This window comes from Pelobates fuscus, chromosome 4 (genome assembly GCF_036172605.1).
Source record: "Pelobates fuscus isolate aPelFus1 chromosome 4, aPelFus1.pri, whole genome shotgun sequence".
Taxonomy (NCBI): Eukaryota; Metazoa; Chordata; class Amphibia; order Anura; family Pelobatidae; genus Pelobates; species Pelobates fuscus.
Window position 1 is genome coordinate 292,200,648 of NC_086320.1, and position 23,956 is coordinate 292,224,603.

The window sequence follows — 23,956 nt, forward strand, 5'->3', positions numbered from 1 at the left end:
GCAGAGCGTAGGGGCCTAGGCAGGTCATACTTGTGTATTAGGGAGGATAGATAGGTTGGAGCAGCATTATGTAGAGATTTGAAAGTAAGAACCAGAGTCCTATATCTTACGGGAAGCCAATGCAAGGTCAGAGGGGTGAGGCGTGGGAGGTGCGGGCGGACAGGAAGATGAGCCTCGCCGTCGCATTCATTATATACTGCAGTGGGGCAAGTTGGAAACATGTAAGACCACTAAGAAGCGGATTGCGGAAGTCAAGGTGAGAGAGGACAGTGTCATGGACCAGCACCATAGCCACATATGGCGTTAAGTAGGGGCGGATGCACACAATGTTTTTAAGATGGAAGCGGCAGGATTTGGCGATCGACTGGACATGAGGGGTGAAGGAGAGGTCGGAGTCAAAGAGAACACCTAGGCAGCGAGCCTGTTTGGTGGAGCTGATGGTAGCATCATTAACGTGGAGGAAGACAGAAATAGGGGTAGCAACACTTGAGGGAGGAAAGACAAGACGTTCTGTTTAGGACAAGTTGAGCTTAAGGAAGTGAGCAGCCATCCAGTTAGAAATAGCAGAGAGGCAGTCAGAGACACTAGTCAAGAGGAGCTGGAACAGATCAGGGGAGGACAGATAGATTTGCTTGTCATCCGCATAGAAGTGATATTGGAAGCCAAAGGAGTTGATGAGTTTACCAAGGGAGGCAGTACAGATCGAGAACAGTAGGGGACCAAGGACTGAACCTTGGGGGACACCAACAGAGAGGTTGGGAAGAGGCAGAGGCAGAGCCAGAGAAAGAGACACTATAAGAGCGCAGGGTGAGGTAGAAGGAGCAACAGGAGAGAGCAATATCTCGTAGACCGAGATTACGCAGCATGAGAAAAAGCCGTTTATGATCAACAGTATCAAAAGCAGCGCAATGGTCAAGGAGAATTAGGATAGAGTAGTGACCATGAGATTTTGCAGCGAGTAGATTGTTTGATACTTTGATCAATTGATCATTGCTATATGATAGCAATTCTTAAAGGAGTGGATTTAAATAGACTGGCAGTGTGAACAAATGAAGTAAAGGACAGGGCAAGGGAGATTGGTCGAAAGGTACATTGAGGGGAGAGAAGGATGCCTACCCCACCTCCTTTACAGTTGGGTCTTAAAGTGTGGGAGAATTGTAGCCCACCAAAACAAAGAGGCAGTAGTAGCACTATCAGAGGGGGAAAGACAGGTATCTGTGATAGCTAGTAGTGTGAAGGAGTTTGAGATGAAAAGGTCATGTATGGCTGTTGATTTCAGATTACTGAAGACCAAGCGGGTGTTCCACAGTTCACACTGAATGTTGGCAAATGAGGGTAAATGGCAGGGTATTGTGATAAGGTTTGTGTGGTTTCTGGTTGTCTTAGTGTGTGCAGAGGGGGTGAAGGGCCCTGGGTTGAGAGAGACTGCTAGAGCTGCTAGAAGAAGAAGGAGAGATAGTGACATGAGGTGTGAGTGGGTTTTATGTGCATGGGGTCTAGGATAAGATCGATTATGGGTAGGAGAGAGGGAGCAGAAAAATGAGTGAAGGGCATGAGTTGAGAGAAGGGGGAAGTCTAGCAGAGAGGGGAAATGTAAAGGTTGTGGAAAGTGGAGGTAAGTGGTTGTAGGGAGAGATTTAGATACTGAGGGAGAAGGAAGAAATAAAGAAGCGGAGGAGAAGACAGAGCATTGCTAAACTGGGAAAAAGTCAATTTGGAGAATAAATAAATAAATTGGAATATCAAAACCAGGAGTAGGAAGACTAAAGATTAAGTTTTAGGAGTTAGGAAAGCGCAGGAGTGTATGGACAAGAGTCAGTTTGTACACCTGCTGTTTCTGCTTATCTAAAAGGTGGGTGTGACAGACTATCTATAAATGCAATAATGAGCTTGGGGTGGGCAGGGAAGGGTTGGTGGGTATCAGACTTTCTTGCAGCAGTAATGGGGCTGGAAAGTTTGGAAATCAAGCTGTGGAAGAAAGATATGTGAGGGTCAGATAGGCCTGCAATAAAGCTGAGGGAGGGGAATATGCATCTAAGCACAGAGATGAGGGGATGGTTATTCAAACAAAAACATTTGAGTTATCAATGAAAGAAGGGAGGGGTCAGAGGGCAGAAATCAGAGGGGAAATATAGATATGCATATATGTGAATAAAACAATGACATAAAGGGCTAATAAAACTACACTTTAGCAGTACATACAAGACATAAATGTACGAAAATATGCAATGCACCAGGAACGTAGAAAATAAAGCAAATTTACAGGGTGGTTAAGTTATAATTAAATGATAGTGTGCAGGATAGAGTCTTAGCCTGGTCCTCCAGAAGGCTGTACTTAGGATTACACACTTACCTTGATGTGTTTCCAATTCAGACTTCACTTGCAACAACTCAACTTCTTTTGCTTGCAGCTGCTCATTCAGACTTTTTGTAGATTCAAGTTTTTCTTTCTCCTGTACCCCGCCACCCAAAAAAAAAAAAAACCCCAGCAAAAACGGTTTAGTAAGTCATATCACCAAATTAAGGCCCACACTGTATTTTTAACAATAGTCCATGCACTATATTATGGGCTGAAAAGGGCTCATAGCAAGCAAAATTTTTATATTTAAGTGTGTAGAAAGCTACATTTTATAAAATTATATAGTGCTTGCAAAAACATAATTTAAACAGGAATTTAGGTGGTGATTGTAGAGGAGTTTTCACAGACCGCCTATACCATATCAGAAGGATACCATGTAAGAGCATATGTCAGTGTTTCCAAAGCTACAAACAGATTATAGATTGAGAACATTTTAAACAGTGTACTACATACCAATAGATTAAGTTTGTTTTTCAGTTTGTCCCTCTCAATGCAGACTTCACGAAAGGCGCTGTAAGCTTTGTTAACTTGTTTTCCACCAACCCATCCTCTGTGTTCTTGCTCATGACCTACTGTGCTTGCTTCTTCTGCATGCTTTCCACAAAGCTAAAATTGGTTCGACAACAGAAAGTGATAGACAGAAAACCGATCAGCCTTACAATTCACTAGTATTAGAACTATCGCCGAGTAATTGTAGTTTCAATTGGCTTTTCTATTTAGCATCTCTCTTCTACAGACAAGTGCATCATAAAAAGTTTGAATAGGAAACTGAACTGCAGGAGCATCAATATATTGTTAGACAAAGTAATGACTACTGTGCCTTATCGACAGGACAAATTTAAAGGGAAACTATAGTGCCAGGAATACAAAGCTGTATTCCTGGCACTACCGATCCCTCTGCCTCTCTGCTTCCCCCCCTCCCGCGGTAAAGGGTTAAAAACCCTTTATTTGCTTACCTTATCCCAGAGCCGAGGTCACTCTGCGCTGGGTCGCTGCTCCGCCCCCTCCTAAGTCCCGCGACGAGCAGGGTTTAATGCGCATGGGTGGCAAATGCCGCACATGCATTAGACCTCCCCATAGGAAAGCATTGACCTCCCCATAGGAAAGAATCTGACACTGGAGGTCTTCATGCAGAGCTTGAGGGCGTCCAGCGTCACATAAGGGACCAAAAGTCTGTTACAATTCCGGAAGCCTTCTAATAGACAGCCACTGAGGGCAGGCTTAGTGCTGCAATGTAAACATGTTTAACATTGCAGCACTAGGTGCAAAATGGACACAGCACCCAGACAACTTCAATGAGCTGAAGTGGTCTGGGTGCCTACAGTGTCCTTTTAACAAGGTGGAGCCTTTGCAGTGAATTTTGGTCAATTCCCAGAGCGGTCACTAGTTACAGCTGTGGGAAACATGCATCTCCATCTCAAAAGTGTCTATGTAGGATTTAACAGTCTTGCATAGACTGTGCTGTACTCTTGCAGTGGTCAAGGCTCCTGGCAGATAAAGTGTAAAAAATAAAAAAAAAATAAAAAAAAAATATATATATATATACATATGATGTAGGGGTGAATAAGAAACCTCCTTGTGTCACACTGCAGCTAAATGGACTCCCATAACACTCCTTGGATTTTTCTAGTCCCAAACTTTCCTGTAAATGTAACCCACATTCCAATATGTGCCTATACTCCCTCCACCGATATAGCTGGAAATGTTTTTATCTCAGCTAATCAATGTGGACCATAAAAACCAGGTGGGTCCTAGGTTGAAAGAGAAAAGGCAGGTACACATTAACACCTCAATTTTAAATACAACACACACGATCCAGTGCAAATTATGTGAGTGCGCTGGATCTTGTGTATTGTATGAATTGGCTCCAGCAGCATCCCATTGTGCATGTTCACGTGAGTGCAGCCCCCTGGTTTCATTAACTTTAAACACAAACTAATATATTGGCAATTGGACTTTACGGACCAGATTGCGATCGCAGCAAATTGCAACATGCAGGCTTTTAAGGCGTAAAAGACCAATAAAATACAAAATTCAAGACTATTGACTTATACTTGATTTGAGTGTACATTCTGCCAAATTAAGCTTTTCTTTATGAAGCCAAGTATTTTCTTTCCATCTACTCAGATCTGATGTGTAGATAGTGGGGGGGGGGGGGGGGAGTTCAGAAAATGGCATTCTGATATACTCCAAGTGATAGAAGTGGAGAAAAACTGTTGAAGGTTAAAGACTAAAAGGAAGGTGCAAAAAACTTTATATTGACCCAAAACTGCTGTGTAGCAGAGGTCTGAGAAGCTGGTATAAGAGCTCAACAAGCATCATCAAGGAAATGTGACTTTTTAATTTGAATTTAAGGATTTAAAGTTACCTTGGTGAGTGCGGTTTCGGTGGTATATTGAGGACAGAAGCCAGCTTGCATGTTATCAAGGAGTAAAAAGAGAAATAGCTCAGTCAGTTGTCGACTAGCCATTCATATGATATGGTAATTAAAATGACAGCTAAAAAGATCTAGAAAGATATTCTTTAGAATGGTTTTCATGAGCACCTTTGTAAGAGGATATATGCTTTTGAGCAAAGTGTAAGTCATGCAATGAGAAACACAAAGTGTGAGAGGGGTATCTTAAACAACCACACACAGACATACAGTAAATAAAATGATGACATATTACCAATTGTATGAATAAATATTTTCGCCGTACCTTTTCTTCAAGTAACCTTAATCTTTTCTTCAAATAATTATTTTCCTTTTCAGTGTCCTTCAGTCGCTTCTTGATGTCTTCATAAGCAGTGACGAGAGCAAAGTGTGAGGCAACAGATGCTTCCCCAGAAGATGATGAAAATGGGGTCTGTTGATCTTTTCTTGGTATGCAGTCAGCTTTCTCGTGGGTCAAAATACAAATGTCATCATCTAGATTGGAATCCATAACAACTAAAACAAGAGCAAAACATGTGTTTATGTTCACAGCTTCAAACATTAGGACTAAAAACCTGCTATAAATTTGATTAAACGGTCAGTCTGTGCACTATAACCACATCAGCTTAATGCAGGGCTTGACAAATTTCTAACTAAACTAAAAAAAAGTTCAAAAACAGATTTTTCAACGTCAAAAATACAATTCTTAAAGGGACACTATAGTCACCAGAACCACTACAGCTTAATGTAGTTGTTCTGAAGTCTATACTGTCCCTGCATGCTTTTCAATGTAAACACTGACTTTTCAGACTAAAGGCAGTGCTTACATTGCTGTCTGCACAGTGTACAGCACCTTCATTGATGCTCCCCATAAGGATGCATTGATTTTAATGCATCTCTGCGAGGAGAAGTTGATTGTGCATCATTGCATTTTGCCGAGCACGTGCAATAAGTCTCCAATGTTTTTCTTTGGCGAAGCATTGGATTCCCTGATATCATCAAGATTGATGATCTCAGCCATGGAGGTGGGGCCAGCTGCAGCATGACCAGCAGAGCGTGGGAAACAGTTGGAGTTAGTACACCTTTCCCATATAATTGGAGTGGGGCAGGTCACCTAAACAAACACACTCACTGACAGGCACACAGACCAATCCCGGGCAGCCAGTCACCTAAGGGCTGAACAGGCTCACAAATTCCAGATCGCGATGATGACCTGGCGCCTGGGATTTCTTGAGCCCTGGCTTAATGCCCCTGCAGTCTTGCCACTCAATTCTCTGCCGTTTAGGAGTTTAAAAAAAAAAAAAAAAATCACTTTTTTTATTTGTGAGGCCGTAGTCATGCTTCCCCAAACTTTGGCTCACAAGACCTACCTAAAAAAATATATTTTCAGTGAAATCACCACTGCCAGTCTATGTCATTCAATCTAAATTTAGTTAGGTCATATAGGGTAAGGCAAACGTATTGTTATAGGCCAACCACTCAAAGTCAGTTAGAGTAAACAACAACAATCCTGATTTTATTAAGACACGGAGGCTCCTATTATGCTGCACTCTTTCTTTATTTCCCTCAACAGCAAAGAAAAAAACTTTAACAATGATATGAACACAGGAAACCGTTATTAACACATCTTCCATGGCAACCAACAGCCAATCAGGTTCCACTCTCCAACATAATAGGCGGTATTCCCTGAACTATTTCCTCTTTCTTTGCTGCTCCCTCAGTTAAGTGCACCGATCCCATAGTTCCTAACTGTGGGATTATTATTATTATATCTAATTTAATTTCTTTAATTTACTTTCATCAAGCCAATTTAATATACGTTACTGTTATTAATTTTACTGAATTAAAATTGACCTTATACATTTTCCTGCATTTTAGTTATCAATGTCATTATTTGTTTTTAATAATTATTAGTACTCACATTTGTATTGTGTCCCCTCCCGGTCCCCTATAATTATTTTGTGGGGTACCGGGAGGAGTTAGGGTCTTTTGTACACACCTTTACTGCTTTGGATAAAGCGCAGAATAATATGCGCAAGATCTTTTACCAAAAGATTTTTGCTGGGGCCGGAAGATGTAGGAGCCGTCTGTCCAGCCGTATTCAGCGAGGTTCATGCAGACTGAAACGAGATTCCTATGCGGGAAGAGCTGGCTTTCAAGAACAGAGGGCCACACCAGTTTTCTTTCCCCAAAGAGGCAGACCCTGGGTCGCTAGGGGCATATGAGGAGCTCCTTCTGGACGACGACCTTATGGTAAGTGTCTACTCTTCCCTTTCTTCCCTTCAGGTTGTGGGGGGCAGACTCAGACATTTTTCCCCATGTGTGGTCGCATCTGACGTCAGATGCTTGGGTCCCAACAGGTTATTGCATAGATTTTGTGTCACACCTGACCCAACTCTCCCGGCCCAGAGAGATTTGTTTTTTTCCCCAATACGATGCTACCCTTGTATCCAAGGAAATTCACGAATTGATGCACAAACAAGCCATCACAGAGAACCCAACCAATACACCTGGGTATGTCAGCAATCTCTTCCTGGTACCCAAGAAAGGCGGGGGAATGAGACCAGTTATGAATTTGAAACAATTGAACGCTTACGCGTCCTATCACCATTTCAAAGTGGAAGGCATACACTGCCTGCGCGATCTTCTACAACCCAACGACTTGTTGGCCAAGCTAGACTTTCAAGACGTGTATCTCATGATCCCTATAACGGACAGATACCAACATTTTCTCCAATTCACGTGGCAAGGAAGGAAACGAAGGTTCATATGCCTCCCGTTCGGACTATCATCAGCCCCATGGTGTTTCACAAAAGTTATGAAACCCGTGATTGCTCTGCTTCGAAGTCGAGGTGTTCGGCTTATCTACCTAGACGATATCCTCCTTCTAGCCCAGTCTACCGACCTTCTCCACACACATCTCACATGGACCCTGACACTATTGCCAAACCTGGGTTTCTTTATAAAATAAATCTATCTATCTTGACACTGGCCCAAAATATCGAATTCCTAGGACTATTGATCGACTCAACTTCACAAACGCTACATCTACCAGTGTCACAATTGCTGAACATCAAAAAAGAAATCAAACGCACGTTGGCCGTTGGCCTCAAACATCTGGCACGAGTCATCGGACGCCTGGCGGCTTCCATCCAGGCCATATTCCCAGGCCCGCTACATTACCAGGCTCTCCAACGGCTACAGGCCTCTCATCTCAGAGGCGGAGCATCAAACAGGGATATGGTTATATTAGACAAAGAGGCGAAAGCCGAACTTCGCTGGTGGCTCCTCCACCTGGAAGCATGAAATGGACGCGCTATCCTAGGAACAACCTCAGATCTGATCATAGAATCAGATGAGAGCTTACATGGCTGGGGTGTGCGCTGTGGAGATATCTGGTCGGAACTCGAAACGACACGGAATATCAATTGCTTGGAGCTTTTAGCCGGGTCCTTTGCAGTACGCAGCCTATCCCCGACTCACTCTCAATGCACAATTCTATTGAAGATGGACAACGTGTCCGCAGTCAGATACATCAACCATCTGGGAGGCACGAAATCCAAAGTGCTGGCAAACATGGCACGCAATTTCTGGCAATTTTGCCTTATGCACAAGATCTCCGTGACAGCGGAATATATTCCCGGACTATCCAACACCACAGCGGATTGGTACTCCAGACACCTCAAGAACTTGAGCTATTGGCGCCTGGACCCCTTGACATTCAGGAACATCACGGACACCTGGGGACCTCTGGGAATAGACCTCTTTGCCTCTCAGTTGAACTCCCTTGATTTTTCAGCTGGAGACCAGATCCTTCGGCTCTCGCAACGAACGCCTTCCTTCAAGATTGGGCCACGGAGGGGGCGTGGCTAGCCAAGGAGCAAGATGGACGTGTGAAACCTTGCTCCGGCGAAACGGCACAGAATCTCAAGCAATCCCGACGAAATATAGCCCATCAAACTCGCCAGATCAACTATGTCTCACCAGAGGAGCAAGAAATCCTTGGCAAAGCAGGATAAACTTGCTTTCTTTAATCAGAAACAGAGCACTCCGAATGCGATAACACAGGCGGCAAGCCCGAATGGGAGTTTGGAGTCGGATGGCGGAACGGCTAAATCTCACCCGCAAATGGCTGATTAACAAGCCCAGATTACAAAAGCAGACCTCACACTTGCTTTAGAGGCGCTCTCCAATAAACTAATCACAACATGGCAACATATGCTGGACTCCAAGAAAAAGGACGTCCAGGACCTGGGAAGACGGACATCCCACATGGAGGCTAAATATGATGAATTCACCACTGCACATAATGATTTAGCCACCAACGTGGAAGATATGGCGGCAAAACTGGCAGCTATGGAGGGGAAATTAGTGGATATCGAGGACAGGTCCCGCCGAAACAATTTACGACTGAGAGGAGTTCCGGAGACCGCCACTAACGCAGAGTTACCTGCATACGTACGAAGCCTCCTACATGCATACGCCCCTGAGGTACCGGCAGACATGCCGCTAGTGGACCGGGCACACAGAATCCCAAAACCACGCCACCTACCACAAACAACGCCTAGGGACGTGGTGCTGCAAGCACACTACTTCCACATTAAGGAACACCTCCTACGAAGTAGCAGACTACGTTCCAAACCACCGGAGGATTTCTCAACAATTAAAATATTTGCGGACCTGTCCGCAGCCACATTAAAGCAAAGAAAATAATTTCATCAAGTCACCACTACTCTGAGGAAAAACAACATCAGGTACAAATGGGGCTACCCGACAAAAAAGTCATAGCCACTAAAGACGGGGTCACGATACTCATAAATACCCCAGAAGAAGGATTACAATGCTTACGAAAATGGGATTTACAAATAGAACAAATCGCAACACCTATACCACAAATGAAACAGCTAAACCCTGAATGGAATACGATGCACGAAAAACACTAAGACCGGAGAGATTCTGGTAAGAAAAAACTCGTAAATTATGGATTCTGTTTAATCACAAAGGGGAACCTTTCTTGGGGACGCTGCGCCTATATGGTCCCTCACCCGGGGAAAAAGAGAAAACGGCAAGCACTCTGCCTGCATTTGGAGGATATACCGGGGAGTTTTCTGTGTTGTGGCCTGGGCCGGTGCTAGGACCTCCCGCCGCCCTCCGTGACGAGGCGCGAGCAGAGCGGGCAGGGGCCGCGGGGGATCCGGGCCTGGCGAAGAGGTTGCAGTCAGAGACTTCACTCACAGGACTATGCCAACGAATGCTGAAATAATGATCGTACTCATTGGAGGTGTTGTACATTGGAGAATGTAGAGGGCAGTTGAGCCTGTAAACGGGACTAACACTAAAAAACTGGAAGTATGTAAGATTCTGCCCAGAATCAAACCCTTTTACGGTGAATCAGGTAGCTATGTAAACCAGAAGGGAAAGTATGGAAAATTGAGTGAAAAGTGGGAAATAGTGATTGCATGGGGGACAAGGGAGGGGAGGGCGCAGCGGGAGAGAGCAGAAAACGTTAATTTGTTTTCAAGATTTTAAGATTTATGAGGTTATGTTGTTCATAATGACCATATGTTAATGACATGTATATATGCAGTATTAGCTGTCCAAAAAACACATACTAGAAAGTGATCAGCACTGTGCCAATACCGCAATCAGGACATAGAAGTAATGTCACTTTTAAAATCAGCAGGGCTTCAGTGTAACATCACTAAATAAATCGGGACTTTAAAAAGGACCCAGACCGGGTATCGCTCAGTTTCGACTAGTCTGATAAGGGCAATAAAGAGCGGGGTGATGGCCGGTCTGTAGGCCAACAATACAAAGCGAAGTGCCTTAAGCCACGTGAATGGAAGAGACCACTTCCGGTATACCCCCAGATGTGGATATTCCACATGCAGTCTCTAAGAGACGAATTGTATATAGTTACTTACCCCTCCCTAACCCTGTTGTAACGTTCCCCAAATCGGCCTTACCACTTCAGAGAACACATAGGTTGCTACTCTGGCCTAAACAAATACCTTCCAATAAGACGCGGTGTGGAAATCACCACGCATATATTCAATATCAATTAGCGACACATAGGAGCAGACACCCATACAACACTTCTATAGTATGTAATTGTACTTAATTAACGCACGGGGGCTGAATACCCCCCATAAACGGAGACTGTTACTAGAAGAAGCAAAAAAACTAAGCTCTGATATAGTATGTGTGCAGGAGACACATTTTGTTCACAATCGAATACCCAGCTTTGCAACAGTGAATACCCCATACAGTACCATTCCACTTACACCTCTAAATCAAGGGGCGTGTCAATTCTTATACATTCCTCTATATCCTTTGAACTTCTGCACATTAAGAAAGATACACAGGGCAGATATCTCATCTTACAATGCAAGCTCAATAACGAAATCTACAACCTGGTAGGAATATATAGCCCTAATGAAAACCAAAAGTTATACCTGCAAAAAGTATTGTCCAAAATCCCAGCAGAGTATCAGACCTCAACAATAATATGCGGAGATCTGAACCACACGCTGCAGACTAACTTAGACACAACCCTAACAGAATCATCACCTAGGTTTAGACTCCTGGGGAAACAGGCAGCACACCTTATTAAAATTCTCTCTGAAATTCTATATGATGCTTGACGCTTACACCATCCGAACGACAGGGAATTCTCGTTTTACTCCACAGTGCACAAAACATATGCCAGAATAGATTATATATTTATATCCGTGGACCTGATAGGGAAATCCCAGAACAGCGAACTCGGGAATATAGTATGGTCTGACCATGCCCCGGTTCTGCTCACTCTGACACATTCACAACACGGGGACAAAAACCCTGGCGATTGAATGATAGCCTCCTTGTTAACCCTAAGGTGTATGCCCGACTCACAGAAGAAATCACCTCCTTCTTTGCTATAAATGATACCTCTGATATAACAGCGGATACCTTATGGCAAACGCACAAGGCGGTCATAAGGGGTTCTCTAATCAACCAGGCGTCTTATTTAAATAAACAAGCGAAGCAAGAATATATCTCCATCCTACAATCTCTTAGAGATGAAACGAACACACAGATTCAAAACCCAAACCCTGATACGCAGCAAAAAATAGATGATTTGAGAGGACAATTGAATACTATACACATGAAGACCACAGCGTCAATTAGGGATCGACCGATATTGATTTTTTAGAGCCGATACCGATAATCTGTGAACTTTCAGGCCGATAGCCGATATTCTGTACATTTACCATTTTGAAAAAGAAACTATTTCTAACGGTAAATGCACAAAATATACATGCCTTATGTAGTGGATGAAGTGTATTTAGACAGGGGAGCTGTGTGTGTAGTGGATGCAGTGTGTATTTGTGTAGTGTGTATAGTGAATGCAGTGAGTGTTTGTGTAGTGTGTATATATAGTGTATGCAGAGTGTATAGTGAATGCAGGGAGTGTTTGTGTAGTGTGTATATATAGTGTATGCAGAGTGTGTGTTTGTGTAGTGTGTATAGTGAATGTAGTGTGTATAGTGAATGCAGAGTGTGCGTTTGTGTAGTGTGTATAGTGAATGCAGAGTGTGTGTTTGTGTAGTGTGTATAGTGAATGCAGTGTGTGTAGTGTGGGTAAAGTGAATGCAGTGTGTGTAGTGTGGGTAAAGTGAAGGCAGTGTGTGTGTGTTTGTGTAGTGTGTGTATATAATGCAGTGTGTGTGTGTTTGTACGTAATGCAGTGTGTGTGTGTGTGTGTGTGTATGTAATGCAGTGTGTGTGTAGTGTGTATGTAATGCAGTGCGTGTGTAGTGTGTATGTATGTAATGCAGTGTGTATGTGTGTTTGTGTAGTGTGTATGTATGTGTGTATGTATGTTTGTGTAGTGTGTATGTATGTAATGCAGTGTGTATGTGTGTTTGTGTAGTATGTATGTATGTAATGCAGTGTGTATGTGTGTTTGTGTAGTGTGTATGTATGTAATGCATTTTTTAATATTTAAATTGTGTTTTTTTTTGTTTTTTTTTTTAGTCCCCCCTCCCTGCTTCTTACCAGGGAGGGGGGATATAGTATTCCCTGGTGGTCCGGTGGATTGTTAAGTCCTGGGGGGGCCGTCAGCAAGCGCTGACTTACCTTGCCAGCAGCTCCTGCAGCTCCCCTGTGTAAATCTCGCGGCCCTTAGTGCCGTGCGGAGCGTTGCCATGGTAATCCGTGGCAATGCTCTGCGGCCGCGGGTCTCGCGAGATTTAGACAGGGGAGCTGCAGGAGCTGCTGGCAAGGTAAGTCAGCGCTTGCTGACGGCCCCCCCAGGACCGCTGGGCTTAATGAGCCTGGCGGTCCTAGGAGATATTATCGGCAATATCGGTAGCAATATTGGCCGATACCGATATTGCCGAAAATACCGAATATCGGCCGATTATATCGGTAAAACCGATAATCGGTCGATCCCTAGCGTCAATAGCTCATAAATTGCAATTAACAACATATACACAGGGAAATAAAGCAGGTAAAGTGCTAGCCAAGATGTTAAAACAAAAAAGACAAAACTCCAAAATCCCATGTCTCATAAATACAAAGGGCCAAAAAATCTATAACCCACAAACAATTAATGACATGCTAGCGGACTACTATGCCGAATTATACAATCTGAGAGAAGATAAACACACACACCAACCACTACAATCCGAAATTAATAAATTTCTAGAGACAGCTAAATTGCCACGACTCACGCGGACGGATCAATCACAAATAATAAAACCCATAACACAACAGGAAATAATTGCCACTATTAAAACATTGCCTAAAGGGAAATCTCTAGGCCCGGATGGGTTCACAAATTTATATTATAAAACCTTCTCCAATTTGCTAGCTCCCTATTTGGAGAAACTATACCACCATATTCAAACCACAGGCACCATACCTCAGGAAATGCTGCTAGCCCATATTACGACCCTGCCAAAGCCAGGAAAACCACCAAATAAATGTCAAAATCTGCGCCCTATATCGTTACTCAATACAGATTTGAAAATCCTTGCTAAAATTTATGCTAACAGGCTAGAGGATCTCATACCAAGGCTCATAGCAGACGACCAAGTAGGGTTTGTCCGAGGCAGACAGGGGTCTGATGGAACTCGGAAACTGATTAACATTTTTCACTCGATGCACAAGTCGGGGACTCCCAGTGTGGCCATGTCGTTGGATGCCGAAAAAGCGTTTGACAGGCTGCACTGGGGCTACCTGAAAACAACGCCTAAACAGTTCGCGTTTCCAGAAGAGTTCATCACCATAATATCAGCGCTCTATGGCAATCCTACAGCAAGAATTGCCAATGGGGGGTTTGTGTCTAAAACACTGCATCTCAAATGGCTCTAGGCAGGGCTGTCCACTGTCCCCTCTGCTTTATATATTAGCGTTGGAACCAATGGCCCAACATATTCGGAATTCAACCCAGGTACAAGGGATAGATATAGGTGAGAGAACATATAAAGTCACCTTATTCGCTGACGATGTCATGCTCACCATCTCCAAACCGGAGACATCTCTACCAGCGCTCCAACAAATATTGACACAGTTTAGCAACTGTTCATATTACAAACTTAATACCGCTAAGACACAAATCATGGGCCTAAATATAAGCAAAACACAACTCAAACACTTACAAACTCAGCACCCTTATGACTGGAGACACAATTATCTAACCTTTTTGGGCATAGACTTCACACCCCAAATACACCAACTATATAAAGCAAATTATGTCAAATTACGTCAATCCATTCAACAACAATTACACAGTTGGAAGAAAAAGTATGTCTCATGGATGGGGCGGATAGCGGCGGTCAAGATGCTGGTACTGCCTAGACTGCAATACCTAAAGAGTCTCAAAGCTGTGTGGCTCGGTTTGTTTGGAACGGGAAACACTCTAAAGTGGCAGCAGATGTCATGTACAGGCCCTTTAAGGACGGAGGTATGGGGATGCCGAACGTAGCACGATACTACAAAGCGGCTATGTTAAGTACATTGATAGATTCCCACCACTATACTAACCCACCCTCGTGGTATCAAATAGAAGCTGCCCAGGCGGCGGGACTGACAATCCCTACACTGGCATGGCTCCCAAGTAAATATAGACCTAAAGGCAATACTATTAACCCAATAACGGCAGCAACACTTAGAGTTTGGGATGAGTTGGTGGGGAAAAGTCGCTTACACCCTAGCATCTTCCCAGCTCTCCCTCTTCAAACTTTTAAACTGCTCATTCCAGGTTTTGACCATAAAATATGGAATAAGTACGGGATAGAATACCTTTCACAGATACTGGTGGACAGCCGCTTGGCTGACTTCTCATCCCTCATCCAACAATTTAACCTACCAGGGAAAGCTAACTACTCATATTTACAATTGAAATCGTGGGTAGGGAGACAATCGGGTACAACCGAACTCCAGTTACAAAGCAACCTCTTGACAGAAATGGGGAGAATGTGCTCAACTCCCAAGCCACCCACCAAGATGCTATCACATCTGTACAGATGGATTACAAAAAATGACAAGTCGCTAAAACCTAATTAAAAGGCATGGGAAAAAGATCTCAATAGAACAATACCTGATGACACATGGTCAAAAATTTTTATAGCGCACAAAACCCTTACATTGAACACCACACATGTGGAAATTAGCAGGAAAGTACTCTACAGGATGTATCTAGTACCCGTTAAACTACATAAAATAGATGCAACTAGGCCTAAGCTATGTTGGAGATGTCAGGCAGAATTGGGAACTATGATACATATGTGGTGGCCATGCCCGAAGCTTAAACCCTACTGGGATGACGTCTCTACCAAAATCGAAAAACTCACAGGTACTCTATTACCACATTCCCCAGAGACGTACTTACTATTATTAATGCCACAAGACCTCTGCATGGCAGACCGCTACTTAACATATCACACCATCATTGCGGCACTGGCTGCAATAGGGAGATCGTGGCTGAAGACCGACCCACCGGACTTCCGACAATGTCTGAGGGACATAGATACAACTAAAAAGTATGAAGTTGCAATGAGAAAGATGAAATCTAGGAATACAATGTGGTTAGAAGCATGGGAAAAATGGGAACAATGGAGATAGCATAAAACATACACAAAACAATTGGTAACCCGATTATTTAGGCAAAATAACCCACAGGCAACAAAAGGTCGATTTCTCCCTCCCCCCCCCCCCCCCCCCCTTCTAGTTATGAACCCCCAAGTTGGACCAAGTTACCCCTCCACCCTCCAAGCTATAAAGAGGGAGGGAACAAATCGTAGTAGTCTAACAGAGTATCACACACTGGAGCTTCTTGATACGCCAATACTGGGATGTTAGCTAAGTAATAGACAATAGAACAAACATACAATAAAGTTCTGTTTATAGGCACAGGCCCAACCCCAGATTTGGGGAAAGCTATACGAATATCATACCTATAGGCGTACCGCCTGAGCAACCCCTATAATCATACATACTATCAAACCCCTTAAGAAAATTGATATAATGCAGGGTAAAATAGATATTGTAACTGTGAACCAAGGTATGCTCTTACATTGATAAAATCTCTAAATGTACAAGTTTGACCTCCTGCGTGAGGAAGTAATATATGTGTGATATGCAAATGATATATGTTTTTTCCCTACCCTCTTCCTTTCTGTACCCTCATATCATGAATGAAAACAAACAAATTAAAAAAAAAAAAAAAAAAAAAAAAAAAGATTGGGCCACGGAGACGAATTATGCATTCCCTCCATTTGCACTGATTCCCCGTTGCCTTCTACATCTGCAACGCCAAAAGGGCACGCTGGTAATTGTGACTCCCCTATGACAGTCACAACCATGGTTCCCTCCTCTATTGGAAATGGCGATAGATTTTCCCTGCCTTCTCACATCGTACAATTCTCTTCTTCAGGATCCGGATAGACAATCTCACCCCTTAATCCGCCAGGGCCTTCTCCGACTTATGGCATGGCTGATTTCAGGGGACCTTGGTCAATCGAAGGCGTTCCGCAATCAACTCTCAGACTTCGAGAATGCATGGGCACCCAGCATGAGATAAGCTTATAAATCTGCTTGGAATGTTTGGAATGCATGGAATGGTTGGTGCTTAGGAAGAAACCTGGATCCATTATCGGCTCCTTGGACAGCCATCCTACAATTTTTGACCTCCTTTTTGAAGCAGGGAAAGCGTACCGCACGGTTAACCTCTACCGCTCGACGCTTTCCGCTGGACATGAAGGCATCGATGGTACCCCCATCAGATGACACCCTTTTGTCTGTTGCTTACTACGCGGAGTACGTTCTTCTCGTCCACTGCTCCCTCATTACTCTACACTCTGGGATGTTTCCCTTGTCCTCCGTTTTCTAATGTCATGGCCGGATAATTCTTCATCATCACTCAAACAACTGTCAACAAAACTAGTCATGCTTTTCTGCCTCATCATGCAAAAGAGTCTCGGATGTACGAGCTTTGGACACAGACGCTCGATCCTTTACACCGGAAGGCGTTCTCTTCGATATCTCTAGAAGGACCAAACCGTCTTCTAATTCTGTACTGTACAGAGCCTCCGTGTCTTAATAAAATTACTAGATTTTACTATTTACATGACGTAAAGTCATGATTTTATTTACGACACTGAGGCGAGTATTATCCCTCCCACCTTTCCCTGGATGGTGGTTCAACTGGGTAAGTTATTTACGGTAAGTCTCTTTGGTTCAGATTTGCTCGCTGATTGGTTTGATTATTCATGTTGACTAAATACTAGTTACAGAAGATATTGCCTAATCACATACAACGTTATTTATGCATAAATCCAGTTTTATACTTGGATATTACCATATTCTACTCTCTCTTACAGCTTCAATTGGAAGTTCATCCACTGATGGCATCGTTCCCATATTGGAATTCCTTTTTCGTTTGGATGGCGGTCCAAGTTCGGGATCGCAAGAAAGAGGAAATGGTTCAGGGAATACCGCCTAGTATGCTGGAGAGTGGAACCTGATTGGCTGTTGGTTGCAATGGAAGATATGTTTTAATGACTGTTTCCTGTGTTCATATCATTGTTAAAGTTTTTTTCTTTGCTGCTGAGGGAAATAAAGAAAGAGTGCAGCATAATAGGAGCCTCCGTGTCGTTAATAAAATCATGACTTTACGTCATGTAAATAGTAAAATCTGGTAATTGTAGCTATAAGAAGGCATGCATACTGGATAGCTATACCTTTGTTCAAACTCTCCTAGCCCTCAGGCCTATAGTCTTTTAACACAAACCTATTCAGTTGAGTGCAGCACCCAAAGCTGCCTGGATGTCTGCAATTGACTTTAAATCAGTTCAGCTCAGCTGAATTTAAAATGGCTGTGGCTGTCATGGCTCTGCTGTGGTAACCTGAATGCAGTTTTGAAGATCACCCTGGTGTGCTGATTTGCAGTTGGCTGCTATTACCATAGTGCATATATTACTTTAATAAAACAAAACATATCCCTCAAGAACAGGGCCCTTTTACTGTTTGTTTTTCTGTACTTTCACTTCTATCTCGCTTTCTGCTGCCAGAGATGAAAATAAAAATGGTATTTCCTGTGAGTGATGTGGACAACTAGAGAACAAACCTATTAAAACATCGGTCATGGGGGCGTGGTTTGACTGCTGACCGAGATGGCCGCCTAAGGTCAGAGCTCCACACCAGAGGCTCACAAACGCTGCACTGTAACCTGCTACAACCCGAAAGAGAAACACTAACAACCGTCCTCAGACCTCCCAAAGCCGCCAGGATCAAACTGCCACGGATGTCCAGCCGCAAGCCCTCCAAAAAGGGCAACAAGGACGCTCCCTCAGTGGCGGACATGCTTACATTCCAAACACCGCTCCACAACGAGACATGGACCTCAAATTAACCTCACTAAATGTGAATGGACTTAACATTCCCAACAAACGCAGACTACTGTTAAGGGAAATAAGACGACACAAGGCTGACATTACACTCGTGCAAGAGACACACATATCACGTAGCTCACGAATAAGCCTAACAGACCACATCTACTACACCAGAGCATACGCATCACTGGCCCCTTGTAAAAAGAATGGCGTAGAAATACTCATACACAAGAAATGCCTCATACACAAATGAGGCTCATACAAAATACAAATACTCATACAAATGCCGCCACGTGGCACCATGGCAGACACCAACCTTAGCAACACAAGCTCCCTGGCCCCAGCCACCGGCGCCAGCTTAGCCACCGACGCCTCTTCCAGCGCTATTCTCCAATCCCTTGCAGAAGTGAAGGGGTACTTGGCGGCAGAAATCAAGCGCACAACGGCGGAGGTGAAGGCGGAGATAGCCGCCATTGGGGCCTGCACGACGGAAACGGAGCACAGGTTGGCGCGGATGGTCACGGCGCTAAATGACACCGCCAAACTCACCAATACCCTACGGCAATGAATCACTGAAATAGAACTGGAAGACATCTCCAACAGGTCGAGACGCAATAATCTACGTATCAGGGGCCTTCCAGAAACAGTGAAAGAGGAAGATGTGGAAACAGTCCTTGTGCAATGCTTTCGCCAAAGCCTGACAGACATACCTGACCACTTATGGCTAGTAGATAGAGCTCACAGAGCCCTCAGGGCCAGAGGCCCGGAGAACAGCCCACCGAAGGATGTCATTATGAAATGGCACTACTTCAAAACAAAATAAGCCAAACTGCGGCAAAAAGGGATTCATTTTGCATGGGGCTACCCATTCAAGATCCTAGTCTTCCATGGCCCTAAACCAGCCATATTGTTACCCACTACGAATATCCGTGACTTTATGAAAGACCTGGACATCATGGTCTCAGACGACGTGCCGTTACCGACAGACAGCCTGGAGGATCTCCCACCCCTGCCTGACGGCTGGGAAGAGAGCAACTCCCGACCGGCCTGAAACCCGGACATGCAGGGTGGAGCAGTAACGTATAATACAAATCAGAACTTCAGCAATATACCTAATATTTCCCATGTTTATCGTTACATTGCCCTATAATGCTATACGTTAGAGCCTGTTGGCTAAATGTTGATTTCTGTACTTGGACGTGTGTTCACATACTGGGATCCTGGGAGAGGGAGGGTGGCAGGTGCAACACAGGCCCACTAACCCGGGCTGTATCATATAACCGCAACTAAAAATGGGAGTTCTTTAGCCTACGCACACTCCCTAGATAATACGCAAAAATTGCATGTCTAGGCATAAGGCACTCAAACGGGAAAGATATTACCATAACTGTCACTAAAATATGATAACGGTACTGAAGTGTTAAGTGTTAAGTGTTAAGTGCAAAGGGGGAGGGCAGGGACACACCATAGCCTGGGATACCCTACTAAGGTACCCCACCCCGATACCTAACCCCCCACGGGACTAATAGTCAAACATGGTTGGCCGACCCCAGTAACTAGCTCCTAGGGTTGGGCAGCCTGAAGCAACACCCACCCCCCCATGCGTGCACACAACGCACAAAGGCTGTCAGAGGGAATCAAACACACAGATACCAGAGGACTTAAGATAACAGCCACAACTGCGTGACCCTGCCCCACAGTGACACATGACAACTAACGTCACCCTCCAGACGGAACGCGAAATCATAATTGAACCCCCCACTAGACAAGTAACTGACAGACAGAAATCCCGAACACAGGATCAGAAAGGCATGCAACAAGTGGAGGACTCCCCCTCCCCCCGCCCCGCACAGGTTGTTCTTATATTACTTGAGCCTCGACAGGGTGCGTACCGGCTGAGCTTCTCCCCCGCTAGAGGAGATTCCCTCAGCGCGGCGGATGCCCACCCCCTATAGCTCCTGGCGACTCGTAAGAGCCGGAAAAACTTACTGATTGATTTATTGTATTTTGCATACTGTGAACCTTGATTGTTCACAACAGTGTTTTTTATTTGTATATTTAACTTGTACATCTGCTTCCTCTTAGGTTGTATACCCACTACAACCTTTCACTTTCATACCCCGCACTCTAGCTACTCTCCCTATACCCACCCTTTCTCTCCCATCCCCCCCCACTACCTTTCCAGCTGACCGCACCATCGTCCCCAGACCATGGCAAAAGCTCGGCCTAGAGAACACACTGGGGTGGACGGACGGGATCACGCCGGATAACCAAAATAACTTGACGACCCTTCTCCAGTTGGGTAAGCCAGCAAACACCGCTCCACAACGAGACATGGACCTCAAATTAACCTCACTAAATGTGAATGGACTTAACATTCCCAACAAACGCAGACTACTGTTAAGGGAAATAAGACGACACAAGGCTGACATTACATTCGTGCAAGAGACACACATACCACGTAGCTCACGAATAAGCCTAACAGACCACGTCTACTACACCAGAGCATACGCATCACGGGCCCCTTGTAAAAAGAATGGCGTAGAAATACTCATACACAAGAAATGCCTCATACAAATCACATGGGTACAAACTGATTCGGAAGGCTGGTACCTGGTGCGGTCAGGCACACTCCACTCTAATACCTACCACCTCCTCAATGTATACGCACCAAACTCTCCCACTCCAGAGTTCTGGTCGGACCTCAAAACTATTGTACACACTCTGCAGAGGGGAATTCTGATACTAGGAGGGGACCTAAATGCGACACCATGCCCGGCGCCGGACCGGGGAGGGGGACAACACCTCCCGCGCTCACAAAACAGAGGGGGACAGGACAAACTCCTACACCAATTCATACTTAACACGGGACTGCTGGATCCATGGAGAATCCAGCACCCAAATGAGCGTGATTTCACATTCTACTCTGCCCCCCCCATGCCACATACTCCCGTATAGATCTCTTCCTCACCAATAGGTTGGGCATGCAATGGGTCAAGACCTCCGCAATAAACTTGATATTCTGGTCGGATCACGCAGACATAGAAATTAATCAAAAGCCCTGGGGCCAGCACGCCCTGGAAGTGGAGGTTGAACGCCTCCCTCCTCAAAATCCCACAGATACAGGAGAATATTAAGCAAGAGATCGCACTCTACTTTCAAACAAACAACACCCCCGACATCTCCCCAACAACACTCTGGGCTGCCCATAAACCAGTGATAAGGGGCCTCCTCATAAAGTTGGCTACATAGCATAAAAAGAAAAAATACGAAAGGCTCGTGGACTTACAAAGGCAACTGCGCAAAACCGAACAACAACACAAACAGGCAATCACTCAAACCACGACAAGAGACCTAAACGAAATCAGACGACTGCTTAAGGAATTGATGATTGACGAAGTAAGCAATGACATATGCCGCACGAAAAGGCTCTTTTACGAGAAGTCCAATAAAATGGAAACTCTCCTGGCGAGAACCTTACGACCCAAAAAGACTAAGACCTCACTCATATCCATCAGAAATAAGCAGGGAACGATCCTTACCAATCCCACAGAGGTAAATGACGAATTTACACACTTCTTTGCAAAAATATATGATCACTCCCCCACCCTGACAGAAGACAACAGCGAGTACATGGAAGAACTTGCAACGTTCCTAGACAAAGCCCGACTCCCGAGACTCCCGGCAGACCTGTTAGTGCCCTTGGGAGCTCCCATAAACATGGACGAAGTAGTGGCAGCCATCGCTGGGCTCAAGGGGAACAAGACCCCGGGGCCTGACGGATTTAACGGCGCCTATTACAAAACCTTTAAAGAAGAGCTCACGCCCCACCTAACTAAAATGTACAAACAATGGACAGAAGGAGCAAACAATTTTGACCTGAAGACATACGCTAAACTAATAGCCAACAGGCTGAACCCACTCCTCACTAGATACATACACGCTGTTCCCACAAGACAGCTATATGAGAACACAAGGCGAGCTGCTGATCTTATATGGTGGGCTGGGAGGACGCGGACGCCTTCTCTGCTCCTCTCTCTGGATGCGGAGAAGGCGTTCAACAGGGTCTTGTGGCCTTACCTATTCGCAACACTACGTAAATCACACTTACCGGACACATTTGTAAATGTAGTCCACGCCCTGTACACACCCAAGAGCGCAGACAGTGACACCCGGAACAGCTCCACATCCCTTTGACCTCAAAAATGGCACACAACAGGGCTGTCCCTTATCCCCTCTCCTGTTCATACTAGCCCCAGAACCCCTACTACACCTCATAAGGGAGCACCCAGGGATAAAAGGAGTATGAGTAGCGACGGAGGAGTTTAAAGTCTCCGCCTACGCTGACGACATTCTACTAACCCTAACTGAACCAAAAAGCTCAGTACCAAACCTTCTTGAATTATTAGACGCATATAAAAAGCGTCTCGGGGTACAAAATAAATGTGGATAAGTCGATGGGAATGCCCGACTCGGACACCAACTGGCTGGCTCAAACTTATAACCTAAACATTAGCCAAAGACCAATTAAATACCTCAGGGTCACACTCACACCCAACCCTAAAGATTTATACGCCGAGAATCACAAACGCTTACTAACAGCCCGAATGAAGGACATGGATAAATGGCATGAAAAACCCATATCGTGGATAGGAAGACTACACAGCGTAAAAATGAACTTACTACCGCACCTCCTGTTCCTCTTCCAGGCACTGCCGGTGGGGGTCACCAAGGGAGACCTTAGACCACTCCAGGCCGCAATAGACAGCTTCATCTGGGCCAGGAGGCGGCACAGGATAGCAAGACAGACCCTGTACACCCCTAAATGCAGAGGGGGACTGGGACTTCTCAACTTACACACCTACTACTTATCGGCACAATTAGCACAAATTATAGAATGGCACTCACCGCCAGATACCCATAGGTGGGCTGACCTAGAAACAATGCTTATGAACACAGACCTCCCGCAGTTTTGGATATGAGTCCCCAAACCTGATAGACCGATGCTCCACACAATGTGCCCAGCAATCCTGAACTCGATCAGGATATGGGACTCCACAGCCCACAAACACGCTCTAACGCACCCAGTATCACCACTCAGACCTTACCTACGCAACAAGGCGTTCCACCCTGGGTTGACAGCTAGGGACTTCAGGGGCATCGAAAACACAGGCATACAACGATACCACCAGCTATACCAAGCAGGCACGCTTAGATCCTTCGAAGACCTAAGCACACTAGCCCCACTAACCAGTAAAGATCGCTTTAGGTACATACAACTCAGGGATTTTGCCGGACGTACAC

At 44.8% G+C, this 23,956-nt stretch overlaps 1 protein-coding gene across 1 annotated transcript in view; it reads right to left on the minus strand.

Moving 5' to 3' along the window:
• AZI2 (5-azacytidine induced 2) overlaps window positions 1–23,956 on the minus strand; it is a 45,247-nt gene that overhangs the window by 17,050 nt on the left and 4,241 nt on the right. The window contains exons 2-4 of the mRNA XM_063452212.1: window positions 5,059–5,288; window positions 2,813–2,965; window positions 2,354–2,453 (exon numbers count right to left, since the gene is read on the minus strand). Coding sequence (XP_063308282.1) covers window positions 2,354–2,453; window positions 2,813–2,965; window positions 5,059–5,283 — 478 coding nt within the window. The 5' untranslated portion in view covers window positions 5,284–5,288. The remainder of the gene's footprint in view (window positions 1–2,353; window positions 2,454–2,812; window positions 2,966–5,058; window positions 5,289–23,956) is intronic.